The sequence below is a fragment of the Saccopteryx bilineata genome, chromosome 6 (genome assembly GCF_036850765.1).
Source record: "Saccopteryx bilineata isolate mSacBil1 chromosome 6, mSacBil1_pri_phased_curated, whole genome shotgun sequence".
Classification (NCBI taxonomy): Eukaryota; Metazoa; Chordata; class Mammalia; order Chiroptera; family Emballonuridae; genus Saccopteryx; species Saccopteryx bilineata.
Window position 1 is genome coordinate 203490489 of NC_089495.1, and position 16182 is coordinate 203506670.

Consider the following 16182-nt stretch of genomic DNA (forward strand, 5'->3'; position numbering starts at 1 on the left):
AATTCTGGTCTTCACTCCTTTCTGCTGAGCAGGAGAGGGATTGTGGCAAGGAGGGCATCTGCTTCTACCTGGGAAGGTGTGTACTCAGATACTTTGGGGAGGGCAGGGCTTTGGAAAACCCCTGGCTTTGGGCGACCAAGACCGAATAATAGACTTTTCACCTGCTAGATAAGCTCCTGTCCTTTGGGCTTCAGTTTCCTCACATAAAATAGGCCAATAATAACTATGTCTTCCTTCTGCAGCAACCAGTGCAGTGCTTGCCACATGACAGGTGCTCAATAAATGTTTGTTGAATGACTGTGGGGCATGACAGGGCTTTATAAAGCGAATAGTTTGCACTCTCCCTCCTGGGAGCATGCCCACACCTTCCTCCTCCTCCTCCCCATCTTCTCCCCTGTCCCAGAACATTTTCACTACCTCTGTTTCTCCTAAGCTCTATGGAACCCCACGAGACCTGCAACCAGGGGAGCAAATGGGCAGCAGCAGCTCATCCTGGGCTTAACCCCCCGAAGCTCTCTCCAAGGCCTCTTTTCCTGACTTTCCTCTTGCATGGCCAATAAGGCCTTCCTTTACTTGCAGGAGGGAAAAAAAAGGTGACTATTACTGTTATTGAGACCCTTTGGGAAAATGTGAAAAAAAGGAACTCCAACTGGAATGGGAATGTTGCTGGATTTTCTCTCCCTCTGTCAGGTTCTGGCTTTTTTTTTGAATGAGACCTATCATTCTAAAGGTAGTAGCTTCTCTATCTGGGGAGGAGAAAGGGGATGGGCTGACCTCACAGCTGGAAATCCATTGAAGGCTAGATTCTATCACTGGCTAGTTTCACAGGTCCCTACCCCTAACAGCCCTCAGTTTTCTCCTCTGTAGCAAGAGGCTATGAGGCTACTTAGTCTCTGTGGCCTTTTCTAATGTGGACACAGTCTAGGATTTGCAATGAGTGATTTCACAAACTGCTTGGGAAACTCCTACTGTTTTCCTAAACCACTTCATAGTTTATAAAACACTTTCAGATCTCATGCTCTTCATTCTCATGGCAACCCTGGAAGAGGCCAAAGCAACGTGCCAACTTACAGCTCAGGACCTGAAGCTGAGAAATGTCTTCAAGGGGCTGTAATTTGAGGCTGCACCACACATTTTGATTATACAGGTATACCAATCTGTTCTTTTATTTATTTATTTATTTTTAAATTTTTATTTATTTATTTATTTATTTTTTACAGAGACAGAGAGTCAGATTGAGGGATAGACAGGGACCTACAGACAGAAAGGGAGAGAGATGAGAAGCATCAATCATTAGTTTTTCGTTGCGCATTGCGACACCTTAGTTGTTCATTGATTGCTTTCTCATATGTGCCTTGACCGTGGGCCTTCAGCAGACCAAGTAACCTCTTGCTTGAGCCAGCGACTTTGGGTCCAAGCTGGTGAGCTTTTTGCTCAAACCAGATGAGCCCGCACTCAAGCTGGCGACCTCAGAGTCTTGAACCTGGGTCTTTGGCATCCCAGTCCGACGCTCTATCCACTGCGCCACCGCCTGGTCAGGCCCAATCTGTTCTTAAATGTGATTGTGCATTTAAATCACCTGGAGCCTGACCAGGCGGTGGTGCAGTGGATAGAGCATCGGACTGGGATGCGGAGGACCCAGGTTCAAAACCCTGAGGTCTCCGGCTTGAGTGTGGGCTCATCTGGCTTGAGCACTGGCTCACCAGCTTGAGCGTGCGATCATAGACATGACCCCATGGTCGCTGTCTTGAGCCCATAGGTTACTGGCTTGAGCCCAGGGTCGCTGGCTTGAGCAAGGGGTCACTCACTCTGCTGTAGCTCCCCCCCATCAAGGCACATATAAGAACACAAGCAACGAACAACTAAGGAGCTGCAGTGAAGAATTGATGCTTCTCATCTCTCTCCCTTCCTGTCTTTCTGTCCTTATCTGTCCCTATCTGTCCCTGTCTATCCCTCTCTGACTCTCTCTGTCTCTGTTAAAAAAAAAAAAAAAGTCACCTGGAATAGAGGTGGGGGATTGCTTGTGCAAATGTGTATTTCTAAGCCCTTAGAGATCTAAACTGGAAGGGGCTGGGTGGGTCCAAATTGAACAAGTGCCCAGGTACTTGAGCACGGGCTTATCTGGCTTGAGCACAGGCTCACTGGCTTGAGTGTGGGATCATCAACATGATCCCATGGTCACTGGCTTGAAGCCCTAGGTCGTTGGCTTGAGCTCAAGGTCACTGGCTCAGCTGGAGCACCCTGATCAGGGCACGAATGAGAAGCAATTTATGAACAACTAAAGTGCTGCAACTACAAGTTGATGCTTCTCATCTCTCTTTCTTCCTCGCTCTTGGAAAAAAAAACAACCAAAAAAGTGCCCGGGTGATTCTGAAGCCAGGGGCCGAAGGACGACTGTTGGAGAAGCAGGGTCTCATATTCTACATAACCGCTGGCATCATCAGCCTGCTTTCCTTTCATAACCCCTCAGAGCACCTGCTCTGAGCTGTGCTCAGACCAGTGTTGGGAGAAACCTGGTAGGGTTGGCAGATGGAGTGACGGCGTGGTCAGCGCTGGAACAGAGGCAGCATCAGGCACTGTGGAGGAAGTGGTGTTTATAATGGGCCTAGGGATTTCTTGTTCGTGTCTTAGCTACTTTTTTCTTTCTTTTGTGGGGTATCCCCACCAGATGGCAGGCGAGTTTGTAGAAACAATTAAGTCTTTGCCCTGGCCCAGTAGCTCAGTTGGGTAGAGCATCCACTGGATATGCCAAGGTTGTAGGTTTGATCCCCAGTCAGGGCACATTCAAGAATCAACCAACAAATGCATAAATTAGTGGAACAATAAGTCGATGTTTCTCTCTCTATCTTTCTCTAAAATCAATACATAATTTTTTTTTAATTACCAAGCCTTTCACATTTCTGCCCTCAGTGCTGGCACAGAGGAAAGGACAATGTTGTTCAAATCAGCTGAGGTCCCACGGCCTCCAGAATAAACGCATTTTCATGCTCAGCACCCTCAACTCTCCCCTTTGTGAGATCCTAACATGGAGTTAATGTGAACAATCAATTGAGATAACTCACTACCTTCGGACCAGCCAACATGGAGTTAATGTAATGGTGTAAATTCCTCATCATATTGTAAACATGTTACCTCTCTGTCCCTCCTACTCCCTTTTTCACTAGACTGAGCTCCTCAAGGTCTGAACAAAGGATGGGGCACAGAGAAGGCTTTCAAAACGTTTGTAAAATGAATGAGTTCAATCAGCTGTGCATTTGCTATTGAAGATAAAAGAGGGCTTGCAGGAAAATCCCAAACTGTATTGGGACATACATCCTCCCCATCTCCTGGCAGCCCCCTTCTGCTTGGGCTCGGGGTGAGAGGGATTGGGCCAGCGGAGGATTTTAAAGTAAATGGCACACGCAGGCAAGTTTAGGATGGAAGATGTGTCTGGGGCTTAGGTGGGCCTGCGAACCGAGAAAAGGGAAGGGAGAGTTCCTAGATATCTGGGCTGAGAGCGTTGGGGATACAGGTGTGTGTGTGTGGGGTATTCGGGGTCAAGTGGGCTCTGCCGTGTAATGTACACGCAGGACCTCGCGTCCTCAAGGTCTGCACCTAGAGAGACCTGCAAGGTGAGCGGTATCGGAGCGGAGCCGGCACACCACGCCTCGCGCAGCTGACGCCCCGGCAGGGGGCGGGGCTTGCGAACGCGCCTGGCACCACCCCGACAAAGCTTGCGCGCGCCCCATTCTACTATTGGCCGTGTTTCCTCGCACCGCTGCCCCGTTCCGCCCTCCGCAGCCGGTCCGGCGCGCTGCAGCCAATGGGTACTGTCGCCGTCGCCTCCGTCACTTCCCGGACAGCCAATGGTAGCAGCGCTCGGCGGCTCGTGGCTCTTTCGCGGCAAAAAGGATTTGGCGCGCAAAAGTGGCCGGGACTTTGCAGGCAGCGGCGGCCGGGGGCGGAGCGGGATCCGGAGCGGGATCGAGCCCTCGCCGCGGCCTGCCGTCATGGGCCCGCGCCGCCGCCGGCGCCTGCCACCCGGGCCGCGTGGGCCGTGAGCGCCATGGCCGTGGCCCCCGCGGGCGGCCCATGCGCGCCGGCGCTGGAGGCCCTGCTTGGGGCCGGCGCGCTGCGGCTGCTCGACTCCTCGCAGATCGTCATCATTTCTACGGCGCAGGAGGCCAGCGCCCCGCCGGCTCCGGCCGGCCCCGCCGTGCCTGCCGCGGGCCCCCGTGACCCCGACCTGCTGCTCTTCGCCACGCCGCAGGCACCCCGGCCCACACCCAGCGCGCCGCGCCCCGCACTCGGCCGCCCGCCGGTACGGACACCAGGGACACTGGGCCGAGTGTGCTCGCTGTCTAGACCCCCGCGCACTCATTGGCGGGGCGCGGTGTGGGGCCTGGAGGCGAGGGGGAGGGGTGGGCTGTGGAGCCCGGACTGGGCGGTGCCGATCCTGGGTTGAGCCTCCGGGCCCCGCCCCGGGGTTCGGGTGATCTCGGGCCAGTCCCTGTTTGTTCCTCTGTGCTCTGAGCCTCACCGGAGCGGGTCAGAGTCATTAATAATGGCCCACATGTATTCAACTGGTGCTGCCCGCATGCCAGACCTCTGGCCGACTTCAAGCCGGCTAAAACTCCCAAGCCGGGTTGTGTGAGCTCGGAGTTGTCACTGTGCCCATCTAATCTGAGGCCCAGAGAGGGGAAGTGACTTGCCCTGGGTCTCACGGCTGCAAGTGGTGGGACTGGAATTTGAACTGCGGCCTGCTGACTTCAAACCAGAACTTGTAGCTGGGTAGTGGGCTTGGCTGCTTGGGGAGGTGAAGAGGGGCATCCTGGGGCCAGACCGTGGAAGAGTCATTGAGGCAGCACTCCTTTCTGCCTTGATATTGGACTGCCAGGTGCAAGCTTGGGGCTCTGGGGACTGGCCTGGCTGGGAGGCCTTCTTTGCAGGGCGGGGTGGCTGGGCCAGCTGCTAATTCCCCTCCCTCTGCCTGTCCTTCCATCTGCCATCCTCCACCCTCCCAGGCTCTGGTTGCCATGGAACCTCATTAATCAGGCAGGCAGACCCCTGGGCCCTGTGGCAGTACTGGGTGGGCTGGGCCTCTGGGAGCTGGAGAAGAGGCCCTCAGTGCCAGGAGAGAGTAAACATCCCGAGGAGATGTCTTGATAAAGAGCAACAAGAGGCTAAGATCAGTTCACATGGGGGGTGGGGGGGCAAGAAGAGATGGCTGAATTAAATGGGAAGAAGGGAGTGGAGGCCTGGAGCTTGGACTTGTGGGCTGCAGGACAGGGTGCGGAGACCAGTTTGACTGGCACAGCCTGTGGGTGAAGGTGGGGCACAGACTGGCAGGCAGAGGCAACTGCCAGGCAGGGTAGGGTCTCAGCAGGGTCTTGAAGCAAGTGGGAGAGGTGAGGCAGGGCCTAGGGGAAGGAGGTGGAAGCTACTCGACTGCCAGTGGAGGCCTAGGTGGCAGCTGGTCCCTGAGGCATCCCCTAACTCCCTTGGCCCCATGCCCAGTGCTGCCTTCCTTCCGGAATCATCAAGATGCTAATAATAATGATGATAATGGCACCATTGTTTTAGGACTGTTTTGTTTGTTAGGTTCTGGGCCTAGCACTGTACCCAATTAAAACCCATTTAACCTTCTCAACAACCTTCCCCTTTTACAGATAGGGAAGCTAAGGCTGAGAGATGTTAGAACTAAGCAATTCAACTAGTGAATGATGGGGCCAGTAGAAATTAACTGAGTTGTTACCCTAACCATTGGGTGAATCGCCTCCTAGAGATGCTAATTGAGGTTGAAGGAAGCCCAGGGGTCCTTCCTCCTAATGAGTGATGGTTTGGGTGGTGGTTCCCCTGGCTTGTCACATATACCCTAGTTGCCTGTCCCTTTGGGTACCAGCTTGGGGCCTGGAAAATAACTTCCATTTAGTTGACTTACAGGTACTCAGCAGGCCCTGGGGTTCTGCCCTCAGGGAGCTAAATTCCAGGCTCAGAGAGACTGCCACGGACTGGGAAACATGAAACATGACCTCTGCTTCATCCCAAGTGGTGTCTGAAGCAGCTTCAAGGGGGCCTGAACATCCCACTCATTCCACAGTTCAGTTAGTGAGCATCCGCGAGGTACTACTAGTCCAAGAGGCAAGTAAGCAGCCTCTGCCCTCACAGTACTTAGGGCTAGTGGGCATCTCCTGCTGGTGGGTAGGGATGGGAGCTACCACCATCCTGGAGCTGAAGGCCAGAAAAATGGGCCCGGCTTTTGCCCTCCAGCGCCCCCCCAACTTATACCTGTGGTTAGCCTCGACGGACCCACTGCATTGGTATTTTGGGGAGGCAGTTTGTTTTTGTTGCTTTTTTTTAGTTATAGTGAAAGGAGGGGAGGCAGAGAAACAGATTCCCATATGCACCTGACTGGGATCCACCCCACTAGCCCACTGTGGGGTGATACTCTGCCTATCAGGGGCTAGTTGCTCCATTGCTCAGCAACAGAGCCATTTTTTTAGTGCCTGAGGCAATGGCCACTGGCACCAGCCTGCGCCTGAAGCCAGCTTCAGGATGGTGGTGGCTGGAACCAGCTGAGCTATGGCTGCTGAAGAGGGAGAGAGAGAGAGAGAGAGACACGGGAGGTGTGGAGAAGCAAATGGTCGCTTCTGTGTGCCCTCACCGGGAATCGAACGTGGGACTTCCACACACTGGGCTGATGCTCTACCACTGAGCCAACTGGCCAGAGGGCTGGGGAGGCAGTTTTTTTTTTTTCTCTCTTTTTTTTTAAGGTTTTATTATTATTATTTATTTTACAGAGACAGAGTCAGAGAGAAGGATAGATAGGGACAGACAGGAATGAAGAGAGATGAGAAGTACAATCATCAGTTTTTCATTGTGGCACTTTAGTTGTTCATTGATTGCTTTCTCATATGTGCCTTGACCGCGGGCCCTCAGCAGACAGAGTAACCCCTTCCTTGAGCCAGCGACCTTGGGTCCAAGCTGGTGAGCTTTGCTCAAACCAGATGAGCCCGCACTCAAGCTGGCGACCTCGGGGTCTCGAACCTGGGTCCTTCCGCATCCCAGTCTGATGCTCTATCCACTGCGCCACTGGGGAGGCAGTTTTTAAAAAAAAACAAATTGGCCTGACCAGGTGGTGGCGCAATGGATAGTGCGTCGGACTGGGATGCAGAAGACCCAGGTTCAAGACCCCGAGGTCACCAGTTTGAGCGCGGCTCATCTGGTTTGAGCAAAGTTCACCAGCTTGGACCCAGGGTCGCCTGCTCGAGCAAGGTGTTGCTTGGTCTGCTGAAGGTCCGCAGTCAGGGCACGTATGGGAGGGCAATCGGTGAACAACTAAGGTGTCGCAACAAAAAAACTGATGATTGATGCTTTTTATCTCTCTCCGTTCATGCCTGTCTGTCCCTATCTGACTCCCTCTCAGTCTCTGTAAAAAAGAAAAACAAAAAAAAACTTAAATTGATTGATTTTTTTTTTTTTTTTTTTGTATTTTTCTGAAGCTGGAAACGGGGAGAGACAGTCAGACAGACTCCCGCATGCGCCCGACCGGGATCCACCCGGCACACCCACCAGGGGCGATGCTCTGCCCCTCCGGAGCATCGCTCTGCGGTGACCAGAGCCACTCCAGCGCCTGGGGTAGAGGCCAAGGAGCCATCCCCAGTGCCCGGGCCATCTTTGCTCCAATGGAGCCTTGGCTGCGGGAGGGGAAGAGAGAGACAGAGGAAAGAGGGGGAGGGGGTGGAGAAGCAAATGGGCGCTTCTCCTATGTGCCCTGGCCGGGAATCGAACCCGGGTCTCCCGCACGCCAGGCCGACGCTCTACCGCTGAGCCAACCAGCCAGGGCCTTAAATTGATTGATTTTAGAAAGAGAGGAACATTGATTTGTTGTTCTACTTATGCATTCATTGGTTGATTCTTGTATGTGCCCTGACTGGGGATCAAACGTGCGACCTTGGCGTGTGGGACAACACTCTGACTGAGCATCTGGCCGAGGCTGGGGGTAGTTCTTGAAACAAGCTACAGGCTCAGCTTGTACATTAGCGAGCATTCGTTGAGCACCTCCTGCTTACAAGGCTCTGCAAGTCAGCCATTTTTCTCCTGGCCCTTCCTGTCTACCTCTGCCCTATTGTTACGGCTTTCAAAAATAAGTGCAATACACTTTTTTTTTTTTTACTTTAAAGTAGTGACAGCTTTCTTTTTCTAAAATCTTATTTTTTTAAAATCAATTTTATAGAGAGCGGAAGGGAGAGGGAGAGAGAAACACTGATTCGCTGTTCCGCTCACCCACACATCCACTGGTTGCTCCTTGCATGTGCCCAAGCAGGGATTGAACCTGCAACCTTGGCACGTTGGGATGATGCTCCAACCAACTAAGCTACCTAGCCAGGGCTTTTTCTAAAATTTAAAAAAATGTAATTTTTAAAAAATATCCATGTTCAAACAGTGTACCATCCACAGTTGATAAGGTAATCCCCCATGGCCCTCGCCCTCTACATAGGTAGCCTCGGAAATGCATTCTATAATAGAAACAACCAGAGAAAAAATGGTTCGTGAATTTTTTTAATCCAGAAAGGAGTTATATACATGCGTTGCCCTAGAACAATCTTTTTTGTTGGGATCTGAGAGGCTTCTGTGTCGACCTGCCCCCGTCTTTGGCAGTTGGGTGGTACTCAGGGTGTGGATGACCCTCAGTCCGTAGCCTGCTCCCATGATGGGTATCTGAGCAGTCCGGGTTGTTTTTTTACCAGTGTTCTGTGCCTTTCGGGGACCTGGTGCCGCTATCTGTAGAGAGTGTTGCTGGAGATGTCTGCCCATCTGCTTGGCATTGCCCTGCCTTCAGGGTGGGCAGGGGCCTGGGGAACAGAGAAGGCAAGGGGTGCACTTGTCAGGAGACTGCTAGGGTTCAGGCAGCAGGGGAAATGCTAAAGAGGGGGAACATTCTGTTTGGCTTTGGGGGGCCGGGCTTCTGGACTAGGTTCTAGGAAGGCAGGACCTAAGGTGGATATTAACATGGTCTCTGTGCCAGCCCCTGAAGGTTGAAGTCCAACCTCCACCTCGCACTGTCTCGGGTGACCACTCCTTGTGAATGGAGAGCATGGTCGCACGGACCGCAGGGTGTGGGCGGAGGGTCTGGTGAGCGAATGCAGATGAAGCAGTTCCTTAGTGGTATTCAGTGCACAGGAAGCACCCAGCACGTGCTGGCTCTTCTGCCCCCAGGACACCTGAGGGAATCCAGGTGCGTGATGCTGTCCGGGCCCATCAGCATGTGCAAGGTTAGTTAAGCAAACATTTGCTGATGCCCAGGCTCCCATACCAGACACTGTAGTGTATTTAGACCCAGTACCTGCTTCTGAGGGGCTCCCTGGCTCCTTGGTGGGACAAACACATCTGCAGAAATCTGTAGTAAGGAACAGTGTGGGGGAAGATTGGGTCAGGCATTTCAGAGGGAGGAGAGGTGCAGTCTCTGTTGCAGGATCAGACGGCTTAGGTGATGGGGAAGGTGCCTGCCCGTGGACGTAGGGGTGTGAAGGGTAGGAAGGAAGGAGTCAGCAGCCTGGGAGGGAACCATCCCAGGCCGAGGCCTGGAGCGCAGGTTTGTGAAGGAAAATGCCTCAGCGGAGGGTCACGTGGAGAAACTGACAGATGAAGACTTGAAGGTGGAGGCGGGGAAATTGTTGGGGAAACAGCTGAAAGGTCCAGCCGGAGGCGGTAGTGACTCTGGCGATGGGATTTCTTGACAAGTCGGTGTGATGAGGTCGGTGGCAGGGCTCAAGGAGCTGCTAGCTTGGGAAACCATGTGGGTGGGGCCAGGAGGTACATCTCCTTTTGGATGTGTTTGAGACACCTTGTGAGACTTACGGGGCAATTCCCATTGTGTACGTGCAACCAAATCAGGGCTCCCTGGCTCTGTGACCTTGGGCCTAGCTGTGCTTCGATTGCCTTATCTGTAAAATGGGGCCATCATTGTGCTGCTAGTCCACGGTATGGAATGAACTACCACTATGTGCAAAGCCCATGGTGAGCACCAGCTGCTGCCATGTTCACAGGCAGTCAGAAACCTGAGAGAGATCATGACTTGCCCAAGGGTCCTGTATCCAAAAGACTTAAAACAAACATTTGTTATCACACCGTTTCTGCAGATCAGGAGTTCAGGACAGACTTAGCGGGCTCCGGGTGTGTTCTGAGGCTGCAGCTGAAATGTTGGCATGGGCTCCAGTCGTCAAAAGGCAGGACTAGGGTTGGAGGCTTTGTTTCTAAACTCACCCATATTGCCGTTGGGAGGTGGTGTCAGTTCCTTGCCACTTGGGCCTGCCCTCAGGGCTATTTGAGGACCTGTATGACATGGCAGCTGGCTCCACCCAGAGTGAGTGATCCAAAATAGCATAGCAAGGAGGAAGTTCCAGTGGGCCTCTGATCCAGTCTCTGAAGTGACAGTGTCTCACTTGTGTCACACTCAGTTCATTAGAAGCAAGTTATCAGATCTGGCACATATTTAAGGGGAGGAGAATTCCGCATCATCTTTTGAAAGGAGGAGTATAAAAAAATTTACAGACAGGCCCTGGCCGGTTGGCTCAGTGGTAGAGCGTCGGCCTGGCATGCGGGAGTCCTGGGTTCGATTCCTGGCCAGGGCACACAGGAGAAGCGCCCATCTGCTTCTCCACCCCTCCCCCTCTCCTTCCTCTCTGTCTCTCTCTTCCCCTCCCACAGCCAAGGCTCCATTGGAGCAAAGTTGGCCCTGGTGCTGAGGATGGCTCCATGGCCTCTGCCTCAGGTGCTAGAATGGCTCTCGTTGCAGCAAAGCGACACCCAGATGGACAGAGCATCGCCCCCTGGTGGGCATGCCGGGTGGATCCTGGTCAGGCCCATGCTGGAGTCTGTCTGACTGCCTCCCTGTTTCTAGCTTTGGAAAAATACAAAAAAAAAGGGAAAGAAAAAAAAATTTACAGACAGTCTGACCTGTGGTGGCACAGTGGATAAAGCGTCCTCCTGGAATGCTGAGGTCACTGGTTCAAAACCCTGGGTTTGCCTGGTCAAGGCACATATGGGAGTTGATGCTTCCTGTCCCTCCCCCCTTCTTTCTCTTTCTCTTCTAAAATTGAATAAAGAAATAAAAGAAAACCCTAGCTTTAAGATATACAAATTTAGTTTCTGGCTGTGCTACTACACGCCACATTAAAAAAAAGAAATTTACAGACATATTTTTAATCTCCAGGTAGGTAGTGGTAGAGCTGGGACTAGAACTTGGGTCTTCGCCTTCCAGTTGAGTGGTCTGTCGTGTGTGGTAGCATTGTGTCCCATAGGGTCTCCCCTCACACGCATAGGCACCCTAGCAGGGAAACTCAGATGGGATGGCCCAAGAGCCTCAGCCAGGTCTTTTGTGGCCTCTCCTGTTACTGGGTATCCTCCTGTTGTTTTTGCTGCAGGTGAAGCGGAGGCTGGACCTGGAAACTGACCATCAGTACCTGGCTGAGAGCAGCGGGCCAGTCCGGGGCAGAGGCCGCCACCCAGGAAGAGGTACCCACGGAGCTCAGGCTAGAGCAGGCCCCTGACGGCTGGGCCCAGGTTGGGGGTGTGGACGACAAACATGTTTGCAAACTGAGTTCTGTCAGGCCTGGGCCTGAGCCAGGCCTCTGGGGCCCCAAAGGGCAGCTGGAGTGGCTGCCTGGCATGGCTTCCCCAGGCCCTGGGGGTGGGAGTTCCCTAGCCGGAAAAGGAATGCTACCGTCAGCAGGCGGCAGCCACAGGGCCTCCCTGCGTGGCTGCACCCAGGGAAGGAGTCACTTGCCTACCCCAGCCTCATCCTCCTGCCCTGCATTGCCAGGGAGGCTGGCCCGGCTGAGGGACCCTGCCCTGCGTGCCTCTTCTCCAGGTGTGAAATCCCCAGGGGAGAAGTCACGCTACGAGACATCCCTGAATCTGACTACCAAACGATTCCTGGAGCTGCTGAGCCACTCAGCTGATGGCGTGGTCGACCTGAACTGGGCAGCTGAGGTGCTGAAGGTGCAGAAACGGCGCATCTACGACATCACCAATGTCCTTGAGGGCATCCAGCTCATTGCCAAGAAGTCCAAGAACCACATCCAGTGGCTGTAGGTACCTGCCGAACAGGAGGATGGGCAGAGGCCTGGGCTGGGTTGGCCTGGAGGAGTTGATGGCAAGACCCACTGTGGTGGCTTTATTTTTTTTTTTGAGACAGACAGATGGGAAGGGAGAGAGATGAGAAGCATCAAGTTGTAGTTGTGGCAGTTTTGCTTGTTCATTGATTGCTTCTTATACATGCCTTGAATTAGTGTTTTAGGTTCCTTTGGATCTATTCCCAGAAGTGGAATTGCTGTGTCATACGCTGTTTCAGTTTTTTGATAGATCACTCCATTCTGCATCTTTTTCTTTTTACTTGACAACGTCTTAGAAGTACTTCCCTGTCTGTACGTTTCATGCACTGTGTAGTATTTCATGGCATGTCTGTGCCATAATTTACTTATCTAGCCTGACCTGTGGTGGCGCAGTGGGTAAAGCATCGACCTCGAATACTGAGGTCGCCGGTTTGAAACCCTGGGCTTGCCTGGTCAAAGCACATATGGGAGTTGATGCTTCCTGCTCCTCCCCCTCTTTCGCTCTTTCTCTCTCTCCTCTCTCTCTCTCTAAAAATGAATGAATGAATGAATGAAATAAACCTGTGCCAGCCCGACTCGGAGCCTTGCTTCAGCCCTCTGCTGTTTGCCAGTTGAGGAGCCAGACCGAGAGAGGAGCAAGGGCTCGCCTCCGAGCAGAGGCAGTAGCAGACTGGGTGCGGAGGGTCAGGGCTCCTGGGCGGAGCGCCCAAGGGCTGTTAACCCTCCTTGTACTCCCCACAGAGGCAGCCATGCAGCAATGGGGCTTGGTGGGCGGCTCGAAGGACTGACTCAGGACCTCCAGCAACTTCAGGAGAATGAGCGGCAGCTGGACCACCTGATCCACATCTGTACCACTCAACGTCGGCTGCTCTCTGAGGATGCTGACAGCCAGCGATATCCTTGGACTGTGGATGGCGGGCTTAGTGGGCTGGGCCCTGCCCCAGTGGGACTAGAGAGGCTGCCTTAGGCCCTGGATTCAGGGGAGGACCCTGGCTTTGCATGCAAGTCCTTGCTCAGCATTTACTCACTGACGTTTGAATAAGTTACTTCTGAGTCTCGTCTTCATTTGTAAAAGGAGGGAAAAAATCAAATTCCAGAATGGCTAAATTAAAACAAGAAAAGCTAGTACCAGCAGTGGCAAACCTTTAGTACAGTGATTCAGTATTTGGTTGTAGCTTCAGGGTTAGCGATACAAGTTTTATTTATTTATTTATTTATTTTATTATTATTATTATTATTTTTATTTTTCTGAAGCTGGAAATGGGGAGGGACAGTCAGACAGACTCCCGCATGCGCCCGACCGGGATCCACCTGGCACGCCCACCAGGGGCAACGCTCTGCCCACCAGGGGGCGATGCTCTGCCCCTCCGGGCGTCACTCTGCCGTGACCAGAGCCACTCTAGCGCCTGGGGCAGAGGCCAAGGAGCCATCCCCAGCGCCCGGGCCATCTTTGCTCCAATGGAGCCTCGGCTGCAGGAGGGGAAGAGAGAGACAGAGAGGAAGGAGGAGGTAGAGGTGGAGAAGCAAATGGGCACTTCTCCTATGTGCCCTGGCTGGGAATCGAACCCGGGTCCCCTGCACGCCAGGCCGACGCTCTACCGCTGAGCCAACCGGCCAGGGCCTACAAGTTTTTATCATTTACAAAAAGAGAAACGATTTTAAAATAAGTTTGTTTGTTTTTTTAAGTGAATATATTCACTTAAAATTATGTATATAATTTTGTATATAAATTTTGGAGACAGCCACTAATTTGGTACCAAGATCATGAGTCAGAGAAATGTTTCAGCACCAGGCCTGGAGTTATGTTAAGTAACTTACATGAAGTCACTGCAGGCAGCCATCATTACCTTCAGATTAGATGGATAGAATGGACTCAGACAGATGTTGGAAATGAGCCTGACCTGTGGTGGTGCCGTGGATACAGTGGTGGCCTGGAACGCTGAGGTCGCCAGTTCGAATCCCTGGCCTTGCCTGGTCAAGGCACATACAGGAAGCAACTACTATAAGTTGATGCTTATACGGTAGATGGGGAGGTTCAAGGGCACAAGATAGGCTTGAGTACTAACTATGTGCCAGGTGAGGGATGGGGAGGACAGGAGAGACTAAACAAGTGTGGGTTCTGCTTTAGCTATCTGAGTGGATAGCCCCTCAGAGGTCAAAGGTCACATGGCTCTTAACTCCACCAACCCTGGCCTACGTGACCTGCCAGGACCTTCGTAGCATCGCAGACCCTGCAGAGCAGATGGTCATGGTCATCAAGGCCCCTCCCGAGACTCAGCTTCAAGCCGTGGACTCATCAGAGGTGAGATGTAGCACTCCAGCCCTCATCAGTACAGGCTGGCTGGGAAGTTGATCAGCTGAGCCTCAGTTTACCCAGCCTACTGCCTCCATTGCAGACCTTTCAGATCTCCCTTAAGAGCAAGCAAGGCCCCATTGATGTTTTCCTGTGCCCTGAGGAGAGCCCAGATGCAATCAGCCCTGGGAAGACCCCATCCCAGGAGGCAGCTTCTGGGGGGGAGGAGGACAGGGCCGCGGACCCCACCACCACAGTGCCACCATCATCATCCTTCCCGTCCACCCCCGACACGGATCCCAGCCAGTCCCTGCTCGGCCTGGAGCAAGGTGGGTGATGAGGGGGTGGGACAGTCATGACAGCCCCTTCTGCCCTCCTTGCTGGAGTATCCCCGGCCTGTGATGCTCCCCCATCTCCCCAGAACCTCTGCTTTCCCGGATGGGTGGCCTGCGGGCCCCCATGGACGAGGACCGCCTGTCCCCCCTGGTGGCAGCCGACTCGCTCCTGGAGAATGTGCGGGAGGACTTCTCCAGCCTCCTGCCCGAGGAGTTCATCAGCCTGTCTCCGCCCCACGAGGCCCTCGACTACCACTTTGGCCTTGAGGAGGGCGAGGGCATCAGAGACCTCTTCGACTGTGACTTTGGGGACCTCACCCCCCTGGATTTCTGACAGGGATTTTGGGGGCCAGGGCTTTCTGAGATGTCCGCCCTGTCTGCAGTCCTGGAGCCCCCTGTCCCTAGCCACCTCCCAGCCTGATTGGAAATGTTTAATTTATACCCCTTTCCCGTTTCCAGAAGCTCTAGCTCTGGAGTCTGGCTACTGCCAAGAGGCTGAGCAAGCCAGGAAGGGAAAGACTCTGTTTGTGGTGTGTATGTGCATGCACCCAGCACCCAACATGTGTGTACACAGGGTGAGTGGTGTGTGAGCATGTGTGTGTGCATGTACCGGGGAATGAAGGTGAACACAACTGTGCGTGCACTGAAAACACGCCCCAGTGTGTCCACGTGTGTGTCCACATGTGTGCATGAATGTGTGTGTGTGTGGTGGGGGCTCTAACTGCACTTTTGGTCTCCTTGCTCCAGGGGCCCCACAGGCCCAGGGTGGCCATCTGCCCCCAGTATACTGCGTGCTGACCAGGCCCGGTGGTGAGGCCTTGGCCTGCTTGTTTGCAGGACAGCGAGAGCACTTCTGTCGTCTTAAAGGTTTTTCTGACCGAAGCTTTAATGGAGCGTTATTTATTTATCAAGGCCTCTTTGGCAAGCCTGGGGCACCAGCAAAGGGTAGAAGGGATATGGGGTTGATGTCCCAACTCCCTAATGCCCCTGAGTGAGGGCAGGGGTCCCTGAGCTGTTCTTTGCCCCACTCTGAAGGAACTAGGGCCTGAGCAGTTTTATTTATTGGGAGAGTGAGGGAGGGAGACAGACTGACTGACAGCCATGGGTGGGTCCAGGGGGTGTCCCCAGGGGCGCACTGCAGGGTTCCAGCTTCCCCCAGGATGGATGTGAGCTGGGAGAGGTGAGTAGGGGACCTTTACTGACAGGGTGGGCAGGAGGGGTGGGTGAACGGCCTCCCCCCAACCCCAGCCCACTGGGGTGCCTCCTGTGGCATTTGAAGTGCCCCCTCCACCCCACTTCTTGCTCTGCCCCATTCTCCAATCTGCACTTTGATTTGCCTTCCTAACAGTTCTGTTTTCTCCTGCTTTAGTTTTAATAAATATTTTGGATGGTGTTTGGGCTGGGTTTTGGGACTGTGTGCTGCAAGCAAATCTGGGGCTGGGAAATGCTCTCTCTCACA

General features: G+C 53.4%; 1 protein-coding gene across 1 annotated transcript; it reads left to right on the top strand.

Moving 5' to 3' along the window:
• Positions 1-3802: 3802 nt before the first annotated feature.
• On the top strand, positions 3803-16129 carry E2F1 (E2F transcription factor 1). The gene is made up of 7 exons (XM_066234982.1): positions 3803-4300; positions 11406-11496; positions 11852-12071; positions 12837-12989; positions 14283-14397; positions 14492-14717; positions 14810-16129. The coding sequence occupies exons 1-7, from the start codon at positions 3803-3805 to the stop codon at positions 15055-15057; spliced, it is 1551 nt and encodes a 516-aa protein (XP_066091079.1). The 3' UTR covers positions 15058-16129.
• Positions 16130-16182: the final 53 nt, after the last annotated feature.